The sequence below is a fragment of the Accipiter gentilis genome, chromosome 8 (assembly GCF_929443795.1).
Source record: "Accipiter gentilis chromosome 8, bAccGen1.1, whole genome shotgun sequence".
Classification (NCBI taxonomy): Eukaryota; Metazoa; Chordata; class Aves; order Accipitriformes; family Accipitridae; genus Astur; species Astur gentilis.
This window is the reverse complement of record NC_064887.1, coordinates 12,324,212-12,347,848: the sequence shown is the minus strand read 5'-3', so window position 1 is coordinate 12,347,848 and position 23,637 is coordinate 12,324,212. Positions and strand designations below refer to the sequence as shown.

General features: G+C 49.2%; 2 protein-coding genes across 5 annotated transcripts in view; one reads left to right on the top strand and one right to left on the bottom strand.

Annotated features, from left to right (window-relative positions):
• DMAP1 (DNA methyltransferase 1 associated protein 1) overlaps positions 1-21,815 on the top strand; it is a 35,935-nt gene extending 14,120 nt beyond the window's left edge. For 2 of the 3 annotated variants that reach the window (XM_049808802.1, XM_049808803.1), the window contains exons 8-10: positions 726-797; positions 12,732-12,804; positions 14,622-21,815. In XM_049808802.1, the coding sequence (XP_049664759.1) occupies positions 726-797; positions 12,732-12,804; positions 14,622-14,968 (492 nt within the window). In that variant the 3' untranslated portion in view covers positions 14,969-21,815. The remainder of the gene's footprint in view (positions 1-725; positions 798-12,731; positions 12,805-14,621) is intronic. The other variant, XM_049808804.1, reaches the window with a different exon arrangement.
• Positions 21,816-23,319: 1,504 nt separating this feature from the next.
• Positions 23,320-23,637, bottom strand: part of ERI3 (ERI1 exoribonuclease family member 3) — a 135,260-nt gene continuing 134,942 nt past the window's right edge. For both annotated transcript variants that reach the window (XM_049808810.1, XM_049808811.1), the window contains exon 8: positions 23,320-23,542. In XM_049808810.1, coding sequence (XP_049664767.1) covers positions 23,460-23,542 — 83 coding nt within the window. In that variant the 3' untranslated portion in view covers positions 23,320-23,459. The remainder of the gene's footprint in view (positions 23,543-23,637) is intronic.

Below are 23,637 nucleotides of genomic sequence, written 5' to 3'. Positions count from 1 at the left end.
TTTGCTCACCTTGTGCTTTGCTCAGCACCACAGATTTTTAAGGGATTGCATTTATTTTTTTCCCATTTTGTTGAAATACAACTAAATGTTCTACTGTCTAGCAGCAGCAGCATTAGAAATTTGCTGCCTTGTATTGCTATGCTTAAAATGTGAAGTGGGGAAGAAAGAAAACTGTCTAATGAATGGACGTGGCAAAACATATATAAACAGCAGGCCTCCCTGGAGGGGTGCAGTCCTTACATCCTCATTAGTGGGCTCACGTCTGTACAGATCAGAGGTTTCTCAGCTCTTTCCTTACAGGACTTGCAGTCAAAAGCCAAGATTTAGGGAAGTCCTGGGCTGTTTTGATCAGTGAAATGGGGCTGAGTTAGATAAGGATGATATTGTGCAAATGCATATGTTAGTGTAAGGAGTACCATTTAGGGTTAGGGTTCATGCTTGTGTGGATGGGTGTAAGGCTCTGCATAGAGCAGTGCATTTAAACCAACCAAATTAAAACGCTTGCACTCTCCAGACATACTTTGAACTGGAGTATTTTTCTCAGTGCATTGCTTGGGATTTTCCCACTGAATCCCATTGCTTGGGATTTTCCTCTTGCCTCAGCTCTGACATGTGGCTGTGGCAGGTGGTTCTCTGTCATAGGAAACAGTGTTTCCCCTTCAGATAGTCTCTATATGAAATCTTGTGTTTCCTCCATCAACACATCCTGTTTCGATCTCTTTCAGGCTGTTCCTGAGACTGCTGGCATCAAGTTTCCTGACTTCAAATCTGCAGGTGTCACGCTGCGAAGCCAGAGGGTAGGCTGTTGTCCTGGTCCCTTGGGACCTCTGTTAATGTCTTTCAGTCTGCGTGTCTGTCTCCTCATCTGTTCTCCTTTTATAGCTAAAGAAAGTCAAGTTCTTGCCTCTAAAATAAGAAGAGAATTCCATAAATGTGGAGACTCAGAAACCTGGAATGCTGGCTTGGTGAAAGCCAGCTCATCGCCTTGCAGGGGCACCTGAACTTGCTGGTGTTTGTTACTGGTGTGCCTGCTCTTAGGCACATGTGACAGACCCAAATGGAGCTGTCTAGTCCAAACAGAGCTCACAGCTAAATGCAATAGGCCTCATAGAGCACTTGAATTAATAGATGAGAGGTGCTTTTAAGAACTGGATGTTCAGGTTGTGTCTTGGAAAAAGAGATACACATAAATGCATAACAATTTTTAGGCTTCCTATTTCCATTATCTTCAGAAAATATTTTGGGGAAAAGCCCCTTTGTTCATTCTGTTGCACAGATAGTCCCGAGAAAAGAACTTTCTTGCTGTTTTATCAGCAAGGCTTGACGCCTGTCTCGTAGCGACAGGTTTTGGGATACCAAGTAAGTTAAACCTGCCTGGCTGACTGAATGTTTTCAGAGGGGTTTTGACAGCAAAATCCTGTTTGCCCAGTACAAGTGCTTTTTTTTTTTTTCCTAGCCAAATAAAATAATCCTTGGTTGCTTTATCGTAGCAAAGGTGGAGAAGTAGGTTCCTTGCCCAGCACCCTCACTTGGCATAGCAATTTTCTAGGCCACTTTTAAAGACTGTTTTATGGGATGTTCTTTTGATGTCAGAATAGTTTCAGATCTTGCTGGGAACACCCTGGGGCTGTTAACAGAAATGTGTTTAGGATCATGCTGCTTTGACATACGGGTGCATGTGCATGTTAGAGGCAGTATACCTCAGCAGGGTCACTGCTGGGGGACCCCTTTAGCGCAGAGGTGCCACCACCTGCAGGCTACCTGTTTGAGTGAGGGGCTACAGCCTTGAGGAAGTCACAGGCAAGTGACAGGCAAGACTGCAGTGCATGTGTTGAGATTTACGGAGATGTGGCAGATGTGTTCTCTGGCACTAAGATAAATAGAGTAATTTATGGAGACTGATTTGGATTTTGAAAACTAATAAGTGATGGTTGATCTTTTCTATTTTTTTACCCCCTCTGGAAGAGAAGCTAAGCAATAACCTATCAGTGATGGAACCATCTGGCAAAGCCAGCAGCCTTTTTGTGTGCCAAACAGGCCATTCAGATCCCAGCCTTTTTGAAAATGGGTGCTACATGCTTCTCCCTGTTTTCTTTAATGCTCACAAAATGCAGTGATAAGCTGGGGCATGGCAGTCTGATTCAGCAACTTTCAGCCTGCAGTATCCAAGCTCCTGGGATGACCTAGAGCAACTTTCTGTGCTCTGCTTGAAATTTTTAAGGATATAAATGCTGTTATTAGAAGTAATAGTGGTTTGTGAATTGAAAAAGATTGCAAGGTGATCTAGGTGATTGCACTGATCTAGGTGAAAAAACAACACTTTGTTGCTTGGAAATGTGAAACCTGCCTCCAACCTAGCAAAATGAATTAATTTGTGGCTTTTAGCCAGTCACCTGGCTTCCTTATTCAAGTCTTCTGTGTTTTTAAAACGGGAGCTAATAGACTCACTTGCTTCACATATGGGTGATGGGGAGAATTAATTACATGAGGTCAGTACAGGCCTTTTGAACTGGTAAGAGAGGTTGAAGTGCTAAGTGGTATAGAGTTGACAATCCGTACTAATCCGAATTACTTTACTTGTGGGATTTATGTGGCAAACCCTCTACACACCACTGGTGTGGAATTGATAAGGGTGGGAGCTGACTAGGACTAAGTGCGGAATTGGGATGCTATTCTGGAAACTCATAGTCTGGCAACATCCAGCATAAGATGTTTTGCCCTGAGCACATTGGAAAATGATTTCTAAAGGCTTGTGACATCCTGCAGTAAGTCCTTTTGCCTGTGGACCTAAAGGGTTCCTCACCTAAAGGCTTCTATTGTCCTCCTGTATTTTGTACTTTGCTACTGTGCTTTACGCCTTCATAGTTAGGCGAAGTTGGATTTTGCGCTGAGATCATGGACTCAACCTCTGTCATGTGTGAAAAATGTACCGTATCATCCCCAGGATAATAGCACTTACTCTTTGATTAGGGATATTCTTTTTTTTTTTTTCCTGAGGATTTACAATTAGTCTGAAAACTTGAGTTAAAATTAATTTATAGAAATAAGTCCTTGAAGAAAAAGTTAGCAATCTGTATTCAACTTAATTTGTTCCCAGTAGTTTTTATGACAATAGGCCTGGCTTTTCAAATTCCCCCTGTTGTTAAAGCTTACGAAATCTTATGCACAGGCTGAATTTGAAGACTTTTTTTCCCCCTAGGATTAATGGTCACTTATGGCCATTATTCTTCATAACCGAAAGTTTCTCCTTCAGCAGACGCTGAAGAGTAATCTTCTCCAGTGAGTTCGACAAGCTGCCTTGTATCACAATGGCTTCAGTCTCCCATTGTTCTCCATGGGACTGTGGCCACAGGCAAAGAAGGCCACAGCCCCCGTGCCCTTGCTCTGCATGGGATTTCCCCTCTGCCTCCTGACAGCACAGACTGCAAGTTTCTGTAAGGCAGTAGGAAGCTAGGCATTATGAAAAGCTTCGTCTTAATTCAAGGCAGTGTATTGCCTTGGTGCCACTGAGAAGAGGAGGCAGTAGTAGATGTTTTGGAAGGAGTAAGTCTTTCATGAGTTTCTTGAAAAGGAATTTTAGACCTTTGCCTTTGCTGTTAGTAAAACAGCGTTATGAAAATAACATCAGAAATGTATTATTAATCCTAAGCGTTACTTCTGGAAAACTTCCTGTTATACCAGGTTGGCTCAGCTGGGAGGGCAGACAGCCAAAGAGCCAGAGGAAATGAGAGATGGGTAGGTAATTTGTACAGGGAAAGGAGAGGAAGAGACTAAAGGGAAAGCAAGGAGCTAGGAGGAAGGAAAGCTTTGCTGAGGATCTGCCTGAAGGAGAGGAAGATGGGAGCTGTTGAACTTGAATCTTTTCCAGGACCCAGACAAACCAACAATAACTATGTTTGTGATCTAGGCATCGTGTTGCTTCTGTCGGGCTGCGGTGTTTCTGTACCATGTCATGTTCAGCTTTCTTTTAAGTTTAACCTTTGTGTCTGACTTTATTGTGCTCGGAGCACTTGACTTTGGCATACATAACATATCTTCAGTGTGTTTGAAGTTGCTCATCTTCTCTCTCAGCCTTTTCTGCAAATTTTAAGTTATGGTTTTATTAATGCTGTTGAATTGGTGCAGCAGTGCTTTTAAGAAGGAAAGTAATGGATGGAAAAGGGTGGATGTTTGTCCCCGCTTCTGCATGTTGAGGTGTAAGTCCGTGTCCTTGCTCTGTTGTCACGGGTTTGGAAACAAAAGAACTAGAAGAGAATTGATTGAGTGATGTCTCATCTGGAAACAAAACAAAACTCTGTGATGAAAGGGAGTTTGTAGAGATGTCAGTCCGCAGAAAGGACTGAGGCATGCTCCAGCTTCGTCATTCAAAGCTGGCCACCTCCCCTCAGAAAAGGCTTCCAGCCAGCAGCCAGACTCCATCTGCTAACTGGGATCTTGTAGACAATTTACTAGTCGGCCCAATTAAAAAAGAAGTAGAGAAAAGAAAATTACAAGTACAGCTGTACTACCCATTGATTCAAATATTCACACTCACCAGCTTTTAAATATTTACTAGCCTGCTGAGCATTTTTTTTAGCACTGATTAATGAGTAAGAATTTACTGTGGTTGCAGGGGGAATGTATGTGTGTGAGTTCTCTTCCATTTTATTTTGGAGTGGGAACTGAGTGCTTACTACAGCTCCAAGGTGAATGATATTTCTAGAGGAAGATGGGGTTGTATGTATGTGTTTAGACATGTTTATTCTCCATATTTGATCTGACCCGCAATTAAATGGCCAAGCACGCTGCCTGTTTACTCTGCATTGGAGGCTGTTGGCTCTGTTCCTTCCCTGTCATTAATGCAAACCCAGACCTCATCGGCTGTGAACATGTGAAACATCTGTCTGTCCTCCTGTGATCAATACTGTCCCTTCAGAGGTTCAGCTTTGGAAGCAGTTCCATAAAATATCAGTTATTTTTATTTGGATTTGATAAATTTAATTACTTGGAGCAATTAATAATTTATTTGTTTTGTATTGATTGCACTCCAAGGCATCCTGGCATCAATCTGATGGAGATCAGCACACCCTTATTAGGTAGGAAAGTTTATGTTTCCAGATCTGAACATCCCATGGATTAGTTAGCTGAGATGTGCTTGTTGCTTCTGCTAGCAATTTTTCATTAGCGAAGTTGTATGTTTTGCACTCTACAAGAGAGTGGATGAGAGTAATTTCCATGGGGAGCCTGACAGAGGTGTGGAAGGAAAGTAGGAGTCTCATTTCTGTGAATAAAAGTTATGAACAAATGATGCAGGCTGGATCAAATTCATGTTGTGGCATTGCCATCTATTTGTTGTATTACATGCCCTTTAATTAGGGCCAAGAGAGTGCTGGTGCATTTCCTAATCAAACTCCTGCCTGTAGAGAATGAAATAAGATGAAAATATTGGAGTATTTATTTTTAAAGAGAACAGCAACGGATGCAAAATCTTGGATGAACCAGAGAAGGTGAATCCAACACTTCTCTTCCTCCGTTCTCGCTCTTAGCTAAACTGAAAGGCAGTTAATGTTAAACTGCTGAAAGAAAATGCATCCGTCACCTTTTTCATGGAGCTCTTTGGTGTGGGAAAGCATCTGGACCAAAGCCTTAGTAGGCTCTCGGGTATAAAGGGAGCACTGTAGGTACAGTAATGGGGTCTTTTAAAATAAGTTGTAGTTCTGGAAAGGACACTCTGTGTTGCTACTTCTGTTGAATTGTCAGGTACCAAACAGTGTCTGTGCAGTATGAGGCCTTGGAGACCTTTGTCTGCCAGTCCTGGACCGATTGGAGAAGCTTTTGCTACCTTTGTGTGCCCATAGTAACACAGTCTTAGGTGTCATTCATCAGGTAATCTGATTGTATGTAATTTGTGCAGAGCACCATATGTATTACTTTTTTCTTTCATTAGCATAACCAATATAATGATTGGAGTGTAATTAGTCAGTGTGGTTTTTTGTATTTGTGTAAGTGTAGTTTTAGTTAAATTATTTAAGAGAAAGGCAACATCAATTCAAGACTAGATGCATGTTCTGCTACAATTTCTTGGATTTGTGTCTGATCTGGAAGTTTACATGATGTTCTTGTACTATGTGAAACTGTCCTAGGAGTTCCTTCTCCTGTGGCCTACCTAGGGCCCTCCCTGTGATTGTAGCACATTCTTCTGTGTTCTTGATTTGTTTCAGTCAGATGCAGCTCAGAGGCTGCAGCCGTTTCCATTTCCTGCAGCCACCTCTACAGGTCTCAGCTTGGTTTCCTTGCCTGTAGTGAGAGGCAGGGGTAGGACTCTCTGGGAATCTGCAGATCTCCTAAAGCAAAATAGTATGGTGTCATACTGGTAACGTGCTTTTGACATAAAACACCCTCCAGTAAAAATGTCCTGTGCAGTTCATTCTTCTGCACCATGTATTTTACTATTTCTCCCTACGCAAACACTTCCTGTAGAAAGCTGACTTTTTCCAGGTTATCAGGCATTATTTGTGTGGATTCCAAGTTATTCTCATTTTAGGCCACTTGTGCTGGGTCAAAGCAATCTGTACCCCCTTCCTAGGGGGGAAAGGGTGGGAAAGAGTAAAAACCCTGAAGACCTTGTTACCTGCACTGGTGAAAACCCATCATGCTGAGACATTGATGCTCCAGGACCTTCAGTTTCTTTAGGTAGTATCTCTTAGCTTTACCCCTTGAATCAGTGCTATACATGCATAACAAGGTATTAATGTTTATAGGATCAGTGAGCTGCTACTTTGCCATATACCCGAGTGTGCTGTGCTTCTCTGGAATCTGTTGGCCTCCCTCATCCTTGACAAAGCTTTCACTAGGTATATTTCTCTAACAAGTAAAACTGGTTTAATTTACTAGGAGGATTCAAATACAAAATTTATATTTTTGCACAATTCATTTGGTAATTTGTGAGGTATGTCTAACTTGAGTCCAAAAAACCCTCAGAAATAACCATTTACATAAGTTAATATAGAAATATTTTCTTCTTAAAAGATTGGTTTATTTAGCATTAAGCCTAATTGATGGAGCAGGTTGATGGTCATGTGCCATCCCAGTGATTACCATGTGTTGAATGTATAGCACAGTAGAGATGGCATAGCAGTATGACTCTTTATTTTTATCTGTCCTAAATCTTATTCTGGCAGATCAGCAGACACTGACGTAAGACACGGGGTCCATGGCTGTAAGCTGGGGCGGGGTGAAGCATGTATATTCATTGAGGCAGAGAAAACCTGTGCAATTTCAAACTTTCTAACTTTTGCATAGATACATTGCAATTGCCCATCTGCCTTCCATTGTAGCACTTTAGTTCTGAGCAGTTAAGCACTTCCGATTTCCAGAAATGTGCACGTTCATATCTGAAATTGAATTTCTCTGTTGGGTTTTTTTAAATTCCAGAGCTCTAAGGCTAAAGTACTTAATATGGTTCTTTCCTTCCTTGAGTCTTAAAACTTGCAGGAGCGGAGAGCCTCCACTCCTGCAGAGTAGAGCCATGCAGCCGGGGAAACGTTGACCTTCTTTCCCCGTCTTAAGCCAGAAAATGCAAAAAACATTATTCATCTGAAACTTTAGCACTCCTTCCCGGAAACCCACTAAGCAATTCAGTAGTCTAAAGATATCCATGAAGAAAGTGCCTAATGAGAAAGTTTTGTTGCTGCTGAAATCCATGAAGAAGGTAGTTTTCAATGTCAGTGAGCTTATTATAATCCTGAACAACAATACTGGTGCTGGTGCATAAAACCACAGTTTATGGCTGTACAGACACAGGTCAGATGGTGTAGAGCTTTTAGGATTAACGGCTTTAGGACAGTCATATTGTTTAGGGTTGGGGAAGGTTGAGTTTAAGAAAAAGGTTGTCTTAAAATTGAATTAAAATGAAGTGCAGCGTCGGGGGGGGGTACATGTGAAATATCCAAATAACTGTTGATTAATTTAAAAAACCTTGTATTTTGGTGATAGACCAAACAAAAGGTTTCAGCACAGAAGTGGGATTTTTTTTTTTTTAAAGTTGTGAGCACCAGAAATGGAGCATTTATGAAGAAAGCGATAAATTGAGAGCAGGACATTTAAGATGACCACATAGATGTAATCACATGTGGGACCTAGCTGAATGTGTCTGTAGATTCTGCAGACCTTTTCAATTCCTAGTGCAGATCTCTCTGACAGTCTCTACCTGCCAGGTGGTGATGCTATAAGGCATAACAGGGGACTGTGTTGCAAGCTCTGCTATTACTTAGTCTTCATTACTCCTCCAAAATATACTCAAATACATTTACAACTATGCTTAAAAGTATTAGCATAAATCATGAAAACTGAATGGTGCACAAAAATAAATGAACCAAGTCTGTTTGGGGAGGCTGTATCTACAGTTATTTCTTATCATGTTTGTTCATTTAATGAATTTTGCCAATTAGCAATTAATTTGCAGTAGGTCTCCTAGTCATTAGTGTGAATTAGCAAGGTTTTGTTGGCGGAATGTCTCGAACATTAAATAAAAATCCTGTATCATTCAAAACCTCAAGGGTACTCTGCAGTGAGACCCTCTGTAGAAATCGAACTGCTCAGGGCCACCCCCCAGTCTCTCAGTCCCTGCTGTGAAAGTGCAGTGGATGCTCTGTTCATCTATTTAAGCTGCATGGCCCAATTCCAGAGCAATGTCCTCCTCCTTCAGAGGAGAGCAGACCAGGTCAGTATGGGTATACTCTGTGCCTCTCGGGCCAAGTGCATGCCAGCAGAGGCTGTGTATCCCAGGATCAGGCAAGGCTCCTCTGCATAGGTAAGCTCTGGTATTGTGGCTTCACGGTGTTGATTCACACAATTTTCTGTAGCTCTTTATTTATTTTTCTCTTGGTACACGCAGTTCATGTGTTTAATGCAGGTTGTTTATAGCAAGGACAAAGGATTACAGTCCTTAAATCAAAGGTGACGTTGGTGTAATTATAAGCGCAGGCTGGTGTTGCAAAGAGGGCTGTAGGGAGAGGCTGTCAAAGGAGAAGAGCATCCAAAATATAGTAACCTCAAAAATCCCGACTAATCAGTTTTCTGACGGGAGCAATCTGTTTCCCAGGTATTATTATTATATGGGGACTTTAAAGATAATAAATAACAATAATAGTCTAGTATAAGGAAGGAGAGAAAAGGGCAAATGCCATTCACCTCGGAAGCTGTGGTTGCTCACTGGAGTTCTCAGAGGAACATAATTTTCCTCAGCCCCTGCAAAGGACTCGATCCATGACAACACCAAGAACATCCCAGGAGCTGTGGTATAAGCAACGAGATTGCCCTGAGTGGTGTTTTCATTAACACAGAGATATGGCTGGCAGAAACCACATATCCCAGCGCACGCATCTTGAGCTAGAGAGCTGTTCTCTGCCATTGGCTGGGACCTGTGGTCCCTGTGGATTGCCTTATGCCTCAGGAAAGAGGGCAGGTGATACACCACTTCCAGCACTCTGGTCTATCTCTGGACATCTACCAAAACAAAGAAGGGCTTGCTGAAGTAAGCTTGGGCTTATCAGAGTTGTACAGGGCATGAGGGCTTCTCTCCTCCAACAAGGCAGCCCAGCTAACGGGCCCTGGCTAACAGATTATCAGCAGCATTTGAGTAATAGACTGCTCATTTAGTTTTAATACATTTTGCATAGAGAGCAATCAGCCTTCATCAGTCTTAGAGATGAATTGGCTTAGCCAGCTAAATTCTAAAGATATTAGTCCGACAGCAGCCACATAAATCATAACATTTTCTTAATGATGGTAAAATTAAAATATACTCTTGCTTTGAGAAACCAATGAAGCCTTCCTGTTTGCAGGCCAGATCCTCCTGCCTGAATTAAAAGGAAGCCTAATTGATGTGTTTTTAAACTAAACTTGCAGCCCTACTCCTCCTGAGCATCTCTAGTGTTCCTTTTTTTGAAGTTAAATTAATTTGTCCTGCCTCTCCCTGCTCTATCCTCTAATCTTCAGGAGTGTCAGTGAAGACCTTGGCTTGGTATTCATTGACCAGACTCCTGTGGGATGTGAGCAGGACATACACAGCATCACAGTTGAAGGCTTTGCCAGGTTAATTGTTTGTATGGCCCGTAGTTCCTTGAGCTAGTCTAAGTCTCCCAGGAGAAAAGCTTGTGCTCTTCCTCTAACCCACAAACCAAGACCTCCTGTCCATCCACCTAGCCTAGCCAAACATGAACTTTTCCTGTTTCTTGTCCTTTGTTCCTGAAGCTGGCTTGAAGTCCAGCATGCTTTTGCCAGCTGGTGTTTAACAGAAGGGAATCCTCCCTTTAGCTAGAAAGACTGTGATGTCGGTGTTAGGGGCAGGGCTGAAGACAGACTTTCAGCGCTGTGATAATCACATAAGTGTTGTGTGTCCAGAGCTCTTCAATGAGGATATGTCGGGCTCTGTTAACTCTGTGTCGTACGAGTTAAGGATAGCATAGTCTGACTAGGTCAGCCCATACATCCCCCAGCTGAGGCAGAGCTGGGTACGTTGCCCATCTTAAATGTTCTGTGTGATTCCTTGTGGGGCAGAACAGTTCTCTGGACCAAGTGGTCTTGCTCCTGGGAATGTTTTCCTGATGCTCCAGGCTAACCATTCTGTCTCCTGCTGAGCTGTGCTAAGTGACCTTTCCTTCCTTGGCATCCCACTGCTAGTCTGCAGCATGGCACCCACCAAATAACCAGAACCATCTCCTGTCCTAGTGCTCTGAGCTGCCTTATCTTAGGGCTACCCTTTCCTTCTGTTTTTCAGCAGAGCCTGTGCAGGTAGCCTGTGCCAGCACAGCTCCTGGGAAAACCTATTTTGGTAAAGTTCTGCTCAAGTTAAGACTTTGGACCAAAGGCTTGACTGAATTCCAAATACCTGATACCTTTGGCAGTCTTTCTTCTGCTAAAACAATCATTTTGTGGTCAACTGTAAAGATTCAGTCTCTGAAATATGAAATTCACTGCTATGCAGAAACCCCAACTCTAAGCGAAAGACCCTCAGGGTATAAAAAAGGACAGAGATGTCCTCTAGTCCTTAACCTGTGCTGGCTGTTTGCATAAGGGCAGGTTTTCCTTTTTCCTTAGCGCTCCTTTTGGATTCCCCAGATCAGGTTGGTTTCCTAGAAATCCTACCCTGATAGTCCTCTTGGTCCTTTGCTGGAGTCTTAATTGTAGTGGTAATACCTAGCAAAAGGACTAGGCGCTTCTTAGCATATATTGTGAAAGGCCTATTCCCCTGGGGTGCTCTGTGGCGTCCATACTCTGTTTTCTTGGCTGAAATGATGTGGTGGAAAAGGCAGGTTTTTCCCAGCAGGTCCTGCATTGGGATTGTGGAGCTGCTGATGGGACATATTCAGCCATAGCTGAGTTAAGGTTAGCATTTTCACTATTTGGGTATGTACATGCAGTGCTCCTGCCTTCAAAGGAATTAAGAAGTTCCAGATGGTGTCTCTTGTTGTCATTTTTGTGTTGGGGCAGTGAACACTGTGGAAAAGATGGGCCTAATTTGGGAGATTGATATTGGGCTGTCTGTTTTGGGGAACTTCAACCTGTGGCTTATGGGAAATAAGGTGACCACGGGACCTTCCAGTGAGCTCACCTCAGAGGCCAGTTTTAAGGTGGAGTAAAGAATGGCTCTTCCTTCAGGTCATTCCCAGCCCGGAGTTGCAGGCTTACGGTTGGTTTGGCCAAGGTTGGGGCCACTGATCAGTAGGTGGTGTGCAGGATGCTCTCAACCTCTTGGCTATTCAGTGGCCTGCTGGGCAGCTTGGGCTGGTGATGGTGATCCCTGGATGGAGGTGTGAGCTCACCTTCCCGGGGCTGGATACGGAGGGACAGCCTACGACTGTGTGCAGTGAGGTGTTTGACACTGCGGTGTTGAGAATCGTTTATTTCCTGGTCTGTCTTCTAGCATTGCTGAGGAAGGAAAGTGCTTTTATTCGTTCTTGGATATATACGCAGGGCTTGGAAACCTGTTCGCCCTGCCATATTGTGCCAACAGCGTTTGTGCTGCTTGTAATCTAATAAATGCTAGTCTGAGCAGCTAGCACTCCTGCTAGAGCCCAAATGAATGCAGAGGAAGGACCCTGCTAAGTGTATGCATTCTTCCTCTCCTGGCCAGCTCAGATTCCCTTTCATAGCTCACATCTGATGGTTCCTCTCTCACCTAGCCCCTTAGCTCCGATGTAAATGTGTGTTCACACTTCCGCCAGTCAAGTAACTGTGCTCTCTCTGTCTCTCCCCTTTGTTATAAAGCCTGCTCTGTAAATGAATCCCACAGGTCTGGGGCTCAGCAGGTAAAAGGAGAAGTGAGTCTGTTAGCGCATGAGTCTAATCAGGCCGGCTAAAGCGAATAAAGTAGGGCAGCATTGCACATTAGCCACTGTGTAAATGAGCCCTTTGATGGGCTGGGCACCGCGGGAGAGGGTTTGAAGCCAAGAAGAACTTTTGTTGTTAATTCAGTGACACATGGAAACTGTAAAACAGCGTGTCTTGCACACACACGAGAGAGAAAATAAAAGCCCTCACGACCAGGCTTTTCAATACCTGCCCTCGGACCTAGTCTGAAAACTTTCAGCCCCTGTCTCCCTCTCTTACCACTTGATTTTCCTTTCTCTCCCTTTCTTTTTTTGTTCCCCCTGCACTATAAAAAGAAAAGCTCTCTTGCCTTTTGAACTAGACGGCTGTGAGTGAGGGCTATCTCTGAGCTGTGTGGCTCTGTTACCTTTGTGTTCCAGATGAAACTGCCAAGCTCGGTGGGACAGAAGAAGATTAAAGCCCTGGAGCAGATGCTGATGGAACTCGGAGTAGGTGAGTAAAGGGGGCACGCGAGAGAGAAAGAGACACACAGAGCTAGCCTTTGTTCTCGAGATGGGCTATTTTTTCCCCTAGTAATACAGCCAGTTTCTTGAATAACAGTATGTGAATGGTTTTTAAAATATTTTATGTGTTTTAAAAAAAAAAAAAGAGAGGGTAAAAGCCAGAACAAGATGCACAGGGTTTTTTTTTTTTCCTCCCAGTAGAAAAATGTTTTAAAAGAGCCTTTGTTTCTCTCTTGTTTGGGCCTTTTCAACGATCAAGAGAGGCAGCACAGTATTAGGAAGGCAAATCTCAGCCTTGCTAGGAGAGGTACTTCTAAGTGTGTTAGTGACCACGGCACGCGCATTGTTCAGTGCTGCCCTGTCTTGCTTTCAAGCTTCGTTTCCTCTTAATTTACTGCTCACGGTGGCAAGTCCAAAATGCGTCTGGGACTGTTCATCCCCCCTTTATAGGTTGCATGCTGTGTGAAAATCTGGAGCATCTCTGCTGAAAGGCGAGTAAACACACATCCCTCACTCTTGAACTCCAGTGTCTTAGCAGCAGAAAGAAGGGTTCACTTAACATGTACAGTACCCGCTCGTAGCTACAGGGGAAGAAGTGCAGCCCATGGCTAGCTGCTGCCCTCCATGCAGAGGGTACAGTTTGTAGGTACTACAGGTCCCAGCATGCAGTGCCCCTTGATTAGACACCTGATGATTCCTTTTCCCCCCACTGTGGCTGGGGGGATTTTTAAAAATAGAAAAAGAAAAGAAGAATTAAAAAAAAAAAAGCCTTATCGGTGATTTATAAGAGATGACTGAGCCTGCTCCCAGCACTGACTTCTGTTAACTCCTGTTAGGTGTTTTGGCCAACTGGTTTATGGCTTGATATGTTGTCTCAGAGAGTGTGTGCAGTTCTGAAGGCCTCCTGTGGCTGGTGAAAGTGGCTCAGCCAGGGCGGTTTCCCCTTTCTGCTTTAAAAGTAAAGGAGTTACTGTCTTTGCTTGCTAGGGAAGCCTTGGGGAAGGATGTGAGTGCTTCTTAGAGCTCACTTTCCACTAGGGTAAGGAGGGGTTCCTGACTCCCCACTCCTGCCTTACAAAACACACGTATCTTGAGGGCTTCCTGGTGCTCCAGTCCTGCTGCACCTTAGAGTGCAGAAACACACCTGGGCTTTGTGTGGGCCACTGCTGTACATCAGGACAAATGCACAGACCTTCATCCTTTTCTCCTCCAAAACATGCAGCTCTTCCTGGCTCTGTGTGTGTGTGTGTGATGGGCTGCAGCAGAATGCATGGTGTGTGGAGGTGATCTGCCAGCCCCTGCTACAAGCAGTTCAGGTCTGCATTAAAACATGTCTGTAACACAGCAGCAGAGCAATTCTCTGCCTCAGTCCTGCCCTGGGAGGAGTAACAACAGAGGCGGGGGAGCTCAGCCCATCCACCCCTTGTTGGTGAAGGTGTAGAGAACAGCAGGAGCTCTTCTGTCCTCTGCAGCAGTGTGTGAGGACTTGCTCCCAAGACTAAGCTCCCTTCATATGACCTGGTGGGTAGTTCAGTTGTCTGGTCTGATCTGCATCTTCCATCATCCTTCACTTGCTGAGTCCTGGACTTTGCAGGTTCACCCTTAGTCCTTGGCCAGAGCTGAAGGATAGCCTGGAAATTCAGGTCTCCAGCCCTTAGGGATGCCGGTTGCTAATGAGCCATGTGATGGCAGTGAGGGTCCTGGCGTATCTTTGTGGGAGGGAATGGGCAGCCAGGAGCTTTCTAGGGATCTTCTGTTGTAGGGTTCCGGGTCTGCGTGTTTAACAGAGGCCCTTTTTCTCCCTAGATCTCAACCCTATGCCCACAGAGGAGATCGTGCAGATGTTCAATGAGCTACGGAGTGACCTGGTGCTGCTGTATGAGCTGAAGCAAGCCTTTGCCAACTGCGAATATGAGCTGCAGATGTTACGGCACCGCTATGAGGCCCTGGCCAAAGCTGGTAGTATTGGCCCCCTCAGTGTGGAAGGTGCCCATCCAGATGGCCAGGCAGGGCTCAGCATCGAGGAGAGCAAGGGAGATGCCAAGGACCAGATCATTGATGTAGTAGGAGCACCACTGACCCCCAACTCGGTGAGAAGGAAGGTTGGGGGGGCAGAACAGGGAGCACTCAGGTCTCCGACGCAGATGCCCTGACAAGCGCTGGGGATGCTGCCCTGCTCTCCCTCCAGGTGTGCATGTCCAAGGGAGCACAGCACGCCTGTTCCCCCCAAGTCCCAGTGCTGCTCTCTGGGCTGTCTCCTGTGCTGGACAGTGTTCTTGGTGCTATAGGTGGGGTCAGCAGGGCTTTCTATATCCTGCATGCAGGCAGATGGCTTGACGTGGGTGCCACCGTGGACCAAAGCAGCAAGGCTTTGGGTGACGAGAGCTTGCACTAGGGCAGCAACAGTGATGTCAGTACAGCTGCAGGCCTGAGGCATTTTCCTACTAGACACAGCCCCATAAGGGTTGCTCGGCAGAGGGAAGTGAGGGGGGGAAAGCAGCCTTGAGATGATGAGCCATGACCTACCCAAGTCCCTGGAGTCAAGCGGTAGCCCTGCCTGGAGCAGGAGGCTTGGGAAGGAGAGAGGTGTTTGAAGAGCAAAGGGGTGTTTTTTATACCCTATTTCCAGTGCCGGGAAAGGAAAGCCAGACCTAGGGGTTCTTCCACTGCGAGCCCTGTGACAATGTCCTGTGCATGTACCTCTGCAGGATGCCAATCACCAGCCTCTCATCACTGCCTCCATGAGAGCAGGCTGCCAAGCCCCTCACAACTGCCTCAGGACCAAGGGTAAGCCTGGGGATCAGCTGATGTTGCTTTCCCCTCTGTGCAGTCCCCTGGCACAGCTGAGCTGAACTGCCTGATAAAAGCTGCCCGTCTCCACACAGTGGCATCCCCGACACCTCAGACATACTGCTCCCGGTAGCGGCACAGACCTTTACTTTCTGAAATGTATAATGTATTGCAGGATATTGAGAACATCTTATCTGTCAGCAGCAGAGGCGACACGTTAATCTGGACTTGAGTAATGTCCTATTTCATTGTGACAGTATGGAGTCATAAGGAAGCGTTCCACTGAGACAGGTTCATGTTTGCAAAGGAGTCTTCTGAATTTTTTTTTCCCCCTACTGCATTCAATCTGAAATCTCACCCCTCCCTGTGGGTCTGGAGTGTCTTGGTTTGCAAACTTTCTGGGCTGATTCACAACACACTTGCTCTCCCTTGAGACTTTGCTTCTTGGGAAGGTGGGAGAGGTGGTGGTGATGGTGGTGGCAGTGGCTGCAGGAAGAGGGAGCCCATGTGTGTGTTTCTGACCACGTTGTTCCTCAGTGCCACCTCCTGGAATTGGAAACAAAGGGGTGGGCCCAGGCAGCACAGAAAGGGTTAAACTGACCTGGTCTCTGACATATTTGAAAGAAATATAATCAAGTTAATTCACTGCAAGGCAAATTCAGTACCTAAAGGGCCCCCATGTTAAATACAGCACTGACCTTTACCGGCTGATTACACAAAGACGACACAATTAGATTAGTCCAAGACAAAAGGTCAAGCACATTCACACTGTGACCATTTTATGCTACCTTTTGAGGGGGGGAAAAATTACATCCCAGCTGGAGGGGTATCTTGGAGAGAAGGGGAATGAGGCTGCTGTACCACGTTCTGCCTGGCTCAGGTATGTTTGAAGAGTCAGGCAGGGCCTGGCACTGTGCTTGCCCTGAACCTTTCCTGCAGTTCTGGGCAATGTGGTGGTGGGAGAGACCAGCAGCGTGTGGCCCTCAACTGGCTTTTCCAAGAATGAGCTGAGCTGAGTGGGGGCTGTTTGTTGGTGATGCTCCCTACCCTGCCCAGAGCTGGCAGGAGCAGCCCCAGTGCCTCTCGCTCAGCATCATGGCTAAAATGGTCTCTGGAAGATCAGCGGGCTGCGGTCAGCTCTGAGAAGGGGGGTGGCTGGGGCAGTTGCTGTCTATTTGGCTGGTAGGGTGAATGCATGTGTCCCCACCCTGCACAGCGATAACCCTGAGGTGTCCCAGGCCCTGGTGTGATGGGGACAGCGTGGGAGGCAGTGGGCCCAGGACACAGTGCTGAGAAAGCAGCCTGCCTCTGCAAGCACAGCACTTTTCCCCTGTGCTGGGCCACTTGCAGCAGGGGTAGCAATATCGATAGTGCAAACAAGCAGCTCTCTGCAGAGCAAGCGCAGTAGTGCTTTGTAGTGGCCTTTCCCTCCCTCGCCTCCTACAGCCCTGGCGGCAGGCACTTGTGGGTGACACCTTGCCCTTCCCCTCACGGAGGCTGCTTCAGCGGTTTAACCCTGCCATGCCAGCCTTGAAGTCCCGAGTTCAAGTGTGTGCTTTGCCACTGAGCTGCCAGGGGTCCTTGGGGGAATCATTTAATCTCCCTGCTTCAAATTCCTCTGAGTTGGAGAATCCCTTTGTGCTGTCTAGCACTGCCCGTCCATGGCACTCCACACGTTGGATTAAGCATGGATTAGTTCAGTCTCCAAACCAGCTGCTCCCCCTGAAGCCAGATTTGTTTCCCTGGAGAGAAGTATCTTGCTCCAGATGTTGGACGGAGTGAGTGGCAAAGCCAGGAATAGGACTAGGAGTCCCGACTCCCAAGCCCTGCCCGGCATGCCTGGATTCCTTTCCAGGAATTGGAACGGATGGGCAAAGGCACACCAGGGTCCTGAGATACTGGTTGTGGCAACAGCTGGCTGCCACCATCCCCCTAGGCATGCAGCGGGGATGGGGGACTTTTCAGCAGGGTGTTTTAGCCCAGGTTAGGAGAGGTGTCTGCCTCTCAGCAGTGAGAACCCATGGGGTAGCGGGAAGCCTGGCACCATTCTGGCCTGCTGTGTCCACTGCTTCCCTCCTACCCTGGCTGCCTGTCCACCCTTTCCTGGGGGCTGCAGTGCTCATCGCTGACCATTAAAGCTGAGCTGGGATCCCCCCAGTGCTGTCTGCTGCTGACCCCGGTAGGGACTTTACTCGGGGCCTTCGGGAGGTGAAAGGTGAGCCGAACTCGGAACAAATTAGTTCCAAGCAGAAGTTCAGCCAGTTACTCCAGATTAGATCCTTTGATTTCCGCAACTCAGACTCCACTCAGTGATCTGTAATGAGTGACTCTCAGAAATCCTCACATTGCAGCACTTTGTTCCTGAGCTCACAAGTCAGCCCATTAATGGGTAAAGGAAAGGACCTTGAGTCTAAGAAGTCTCGGGTTCAGAGTCAGAATTATTTGACTTTTAAGCTTCCTTTATCTGAACTCCTGCTGACTTCTTGTTTTCTGAGCCTGTTTGAAAGCTAGAAGTTACATTGTTAAGATCAAACATTCTCTCTTTCCAGATGGAGTTACAATATCTGTCTTTTATATATATATATTTTAATATATATAGTGTATATATACCAGGGTGTATATATATTCCTCTCTTTTTTTTTAAATCGTTCTTTCCATTAAAAGAAACTAGACTTGTAGGCTCTTGTAAATTATAATGTAAAACATTTTTTTTAACCAGACAGTTCCCAATTTTGCCCAAGGCAACTGGAATAGCTGCGCCACAGAAGGCAATAGGAAGGTGATTAATATGAATTTGTGACATATTTGAAAGATGGGTCTTTTGCCATATAAAGATTATCAAACACATGTGCTCTTCCCCATTAATTCCGCAGCCCTCCCAGGAAAGCCACAAAGCCCAGCTCCTTTGTTTCCAGGGTGGGTTTTTGTTTTTTTAAATGTACCTTTCGGTCCCCTTGATTACCATGTATTTGATTTTTATAGGGCATCTGTTCACACTGCTGTGTGGGTTCTCTGGCCCTTTTATTTCCCTGTTAATCGGATCCTGCGAAGGCAGCCGTGCCAGGGCCTCTGACGAAATCCGTGTGTGTGTTGTATTTAACTTTTAGCCGTGCAAATTCCATGCTCTGTTTGCCCTTCGCCCAGCGCCCAGCGGGAACTGGGGGCTGCCTTCCCACCGGAGGAGGCAGCAGGGCCTCCCACAATGCGCGCTGCTGCATGCGTGCGGGACCGGCAGGGCTGGAGGAACAGGGATGGGCAAGCCTGGTTCATTTTGCAGACCCTGTCAGTGCTGCCTTGTCCATCCCCTGGGTGCTTGCCAGCCAGGGCAGCGGCTCTGCAGGCCTTTGGGGACAGGGATGGCTGCAGGGCTGGGCATGGCGGGATCCTGGCTGCAGTCACTGTGCCTGTGCAGCGGGTGCTGCAGCACCGGCCTCCACCACTGCCTGTGGTGCAGTGTGGAAAGCGGACTCGATCTCATGCTGTGCAGCAGGGACCCCAGGGCTTTGGCACCACATGTCCCTACGGCACCCAGTGCCCTATGGCATGAGGTACCTGGTGGCTCTGGCATGCCTGGGGCACCCTGCACGCAGAGCCTGGTTTTGGATGCTGAACCCGCTGTGGTCTTGGCCATAGTGTCCGTGCAGTGCCTAGCACTGCAATGCAGTCTCACCGCAATGCAGCAGTGGGGCTAGGGTCATGTTCTCCCTTTGGCGCGAATGGCCCCATCTTTCCAATGGCTGGATTCAGCCCTGAAATCTTGTCTGTGAAGGGTGAGGCTCGCCAGAGCCCACCGGTCTCGCTCAGGTGCATGTGCGCACTGCCCAGAAAAAAGGTGGTGTTTTTGAGGAGCTGTAGTTCTCTGTCAGCTGCCGCCTCTGCTCCTGGGCTGCTTCATGGTAGGTTTTGATGGTGGAGGAGCATTTCCCGGCTCTGCTCTGTCCCACGCTGAGCATCCCCAGCGCAGCTGGCTGTAGTGCAGAGCTGCTCTGCCCCTCTCTCAAGGCCCTGCTCCTTAGGGCTTGTTGCATGCCAGCTTGCTTGGTCAGGGCTCCTGGGGCCACGGGCTTGCTGCAGAGCTCAGCCCCATTCTCCTGCTCATTCCCAGACCCTGGACTGCAGAGATGACTGTCCCAAAGCTTTGTCCATGTCAAGGAGGTGACATCCCAGCCCGTCATCTCTGCTGAATTAGCTCCATCCCGCCCATCGTGCAAGGACCTGGCTCTGCCTTCAGCTGGGCAGATGGCAGTGTGGTCCATTGGGCGCTGCCAGTTGTGGTACTAGAGCCCTGTGGCTGGCCCTGGGACAGACTCCGGGACAGGCGGTTGTGTTTTCCATGTGACCCAAGCACTCTCACCTGTTGACCCTGCTTTTTCTTTTGTTTCCCACCTCCCTCTTGGAGCAGAGAAAGCGAAGGGAGTTGGCCTCCAGCTCCTCCTCCATCAAGAAGGTGAAGAAGCCGTGAGCCCCCTGCACTGGGCAAGGAGGAGGTGCAGAGCTGTGTGCAGGGTCAGTGCCGTCCTGTCCCAGAGCCCCCAGGGACAGCTGGCTGCCTGCAGTGATGGGGCAGGACAGGGGCCTTGCTGGGGAAAATGATACAGCTCTCCAGAGAACAGCGGGAGCCATCCTCTGCCCAGCACCATGGCCCCAGCCTCATCTGACTTCCAGAGCAGTGTGACCTCCAGACACCTGCATTAGGTGCTGGAGGGTGGCCCTGGGGCCTTGCTGGGCTCTGCCGGTGGCCACTGTTCCGCCCAAGGCCGTGCATGGCTGCCCCATGGCCGCTAGTGCTAGCTGTGGTTTGTTCTGGTGGTTGTTTTTTGGGTTTTTTTTACATGCCAGATTTTTCTGAGCATCCCTGTAAATACAGAACCCATCACTTGTACTGGAGCAGAGTCATCATTAGCTCTGGTGAGCCCGCACGGAGCAGGAGATGGTGTGAGATGTCGTGCCTCCGCCCTGCGCAGGCTGTGTGTTGCTAGCCATACTGGGAGCCCTGGCTGCCGGTGGCTCTCCCTGAGCCAGTCCGCCTCCGTCGTGGAGTGGCAGTGGGGGTTGCTGTAGCCCCTGGTACCTTCGGGGCTGCCAGGCCCTGTTCTGGGCTGCTGCAGTGCTGCTTGTGCCAGGCTGGGGAGCTCCCTCCAGCGTCCCACATGCCCGGCCCTCATGTAGCTGCTCTCCTCTGGCAGCTCTTGTGTGCCCCATGCCTGCAAGCACTGCCTCACCTGGGTGAGGGGTGCCCCTGCCGGGACAACACTCATGTTGTCCCCAGCACTCCGTCAGGCCCAGTTCCTCCTCCTGCTGCTCTACCCAAGGCAGGCAGACACCTCTGGCTTCAGTCTATAGTGAAAGGGGCCCCTGGTCCCCGTGTCCTGTGTTTTGCAGGGCCTTGGGGGGGCCAAGGCATCGCTGAAGTCAGCAGTGGGAGCCTGGATTCGTGCACTGCCTACTGTGGGCACAGGTGGCCCCGGCTGCGTGCCCGGCTCTGGGCTGCTGTCCTGCTGCCTGCTTGCCCACCCCACGTCCCCTCTGCCTGCCTTTCAAGTGTAACTGGCAATCGATCCGCCGTGACAACGTCCTCTGAGTCACATTCTCGCCTGCAGGAGTAAAGGGCAAAGGCCAAGTTCTTAGTTTTCATAGAAAACTAATTAGACGACTCCATCGAAAATAGGTCAATAAAGCTGATCGGGGCTGCACAGAGGGAGCCATTAAAACCCCCGTGACCTTTGCTTGGAGCAAGTGGGCTGGGGCTGCCCCTTCCCTCCAGGAGCTGCCCACTCTGTGCCAGCTGGACGGCTGCGTCCCTGTCACCTGGTGGCACCACGGCAGGTCCCTTGGGCGCCTGGATGCGGTGGCGGTTCCTGCACGGCCGGGTATGGCTCCTGCGCATCACGGTGCTGCGCTTGTGCTGGCTCTGCTGCCTGGGCAGCAGTGCTCCAGTGCCCTGGGCAGAGCCACGCTGGCTCCAGCCTGTAGCAGAGATACTCAGAAGTGTGGTAGCAGCTGTGCAGTACGGTGTGCCAGGCTGCAGGGCGGGGTGACACATGCCAGTGGGACATGGTGGTGGCTGTCACCCTGCTCCGGGCAGGAGGCTGCACTGGGGTGCGCCCATGGGTGCACCATGGAGAGCAGGGCAGTGCTCCCAACAGCAGGGAGCCTCCCTTTCACAGCCAAGAAGTTTGCCTTTTTAAGGGAGCATGGACAAGGTGGGGTGCCATATCCCAGGGAGCACAGCTGCGCTGGTGGGGCACCCTGCTCCCAGGTACCCAGGCAGCACACCCCCGTCTCTGCCCCCCCCCCTCTCCCCCGTACACACTTGCACATGCATGGGCACAGCCCGGGCTCCTTTACCCCCAAACTTTATTCATGTGGCACATTTACAGCAAGGATTGGAATAACTAGACAATGAAAATGCTGGGTTTGCATTATCGGTTGGTTTAACTGGAACACCACACACCATGCAGTCATGTACCGCCAAGTTCAGTGCCTGTATTGCCCTTCTGGCTGCCGTCACCGGCTTCGCTCCAGGCCATGCACGCACGGGCCCGGGGCTGCAGCCTCCCTGCAGGTCAGCGCCCGGACGAGGGCTCCATTCAGCAGGGCCCCGGGGCTGGGTGACACCGGGGGGATGTGCGCCCTCAGCCTGCCCCACGGCTGCCCCCCAACCGCCCTGGCCGGCTGGGAGCCCACCCAGCCGGAGGGGACGTGCTCGGCAACTCTCTCAGGCAACAAGCCAGCTGCTGCTGAGCGTCCGCGGGGACCTGCGAGGGGCACGGCACGGCCCGCGGGGACCGTGGGCACGTGGGGGGCCAAGCCTCGGCTCGGGAACCGAGGGAGGCCGGACGGGGTCGGAGGGGAGCGGGGTCAGGGGCCCGGGGGCAATTTGCAGCTCCCCTGCTCGGGTACCTGCGGGCCGGGGGCCAGCGCGCGCTGGCACGTCCACCGCCGGCAACGGACGCGGTGCTGCGGCGGGCCCGTCCCCGGTGGAGCTGGGATCGGTCGGCGGGGCCGGGGCAGGGCTGGGCATCCCACCCAGCCCCGCAAGAGGCACGAGCAGGTGGGACGGGGACGGGATGGGACGGGGCTCTGTGCGGACACTGTCACCTCCCTCCTGCTGCCCGCCTGCCCGCCGGGCCCCCGCCCCACTGAAGGGAGCCCTCCGGGGCCCCACAGCCCACGGTGGGGCTGCCAGGGGCTCTGCAGCGGAGAATACAGGCACTTCACCTTGAACATAAAGAGACGGATCGCGTTTGTCACATACAGGAGTCAGAGAGGGGTTAGTGTTGACTCAAAAAGGGGAAAAGGCGCTCGGGGGAGAGGCGGGGGGGGGCTGGCGGGGAGGGCAAGGGGCCGTCTCGACGCTGCTGAGCCTCCGTGAGCGCTGCCCGGGCGCGGGCACGCGCCGGCCTCGCTGCAGCAGCCGTCGAGGCCTGAAAACATAAAACCAGAGAAAAGAAAGAAGGGAAGGCGGGGACGGCCCATGCCGGGGAAGAGATGGGGGATGCTCTGGCTACGGGGCGGGAGAGGGAGGACGGGGTGGGATATGGAGGGAGGGACGGAAATCGGGAGCCAAAGAAAAAGAACAAACTACGAGTCTAAAATGTGGTGCAAGCGCCCTACGCGGCTGTCCGCTAGCATGGCATAATGTCCGGAGCAGCCCAGAGAGGGAGTCACATCAGGTCTACACAGATTTGCCTTCCCATATATACAACCTCTACTGGAGTTAACAGCTGAAATTGAGATTTTTTGTGTCGGTTCCTCTGGCCTCGGTTGCCGTTTTTTTTTAATGCTGGAGCCCGTCCTCCCCGCCTCGCCGGCGCCGGGCGCATGCAGCCCTTGCCTGGCTTGCCTTGGGGATCAAAAGGGTTTGGAGGTCTGCTTGAAGATGAAGCCTCTATGGGCCAGTGTCTTCATGATGTTGGCGATGTTCTTACAGTCGTCTGCAGAGAAAGCAGAGATGCTGGGTTAGAGCCACGATCCCACTGGGAGCTTTTGGATCAAGCTCCAAGTCCCACGCCGGGGCTGTGCCTGGAGC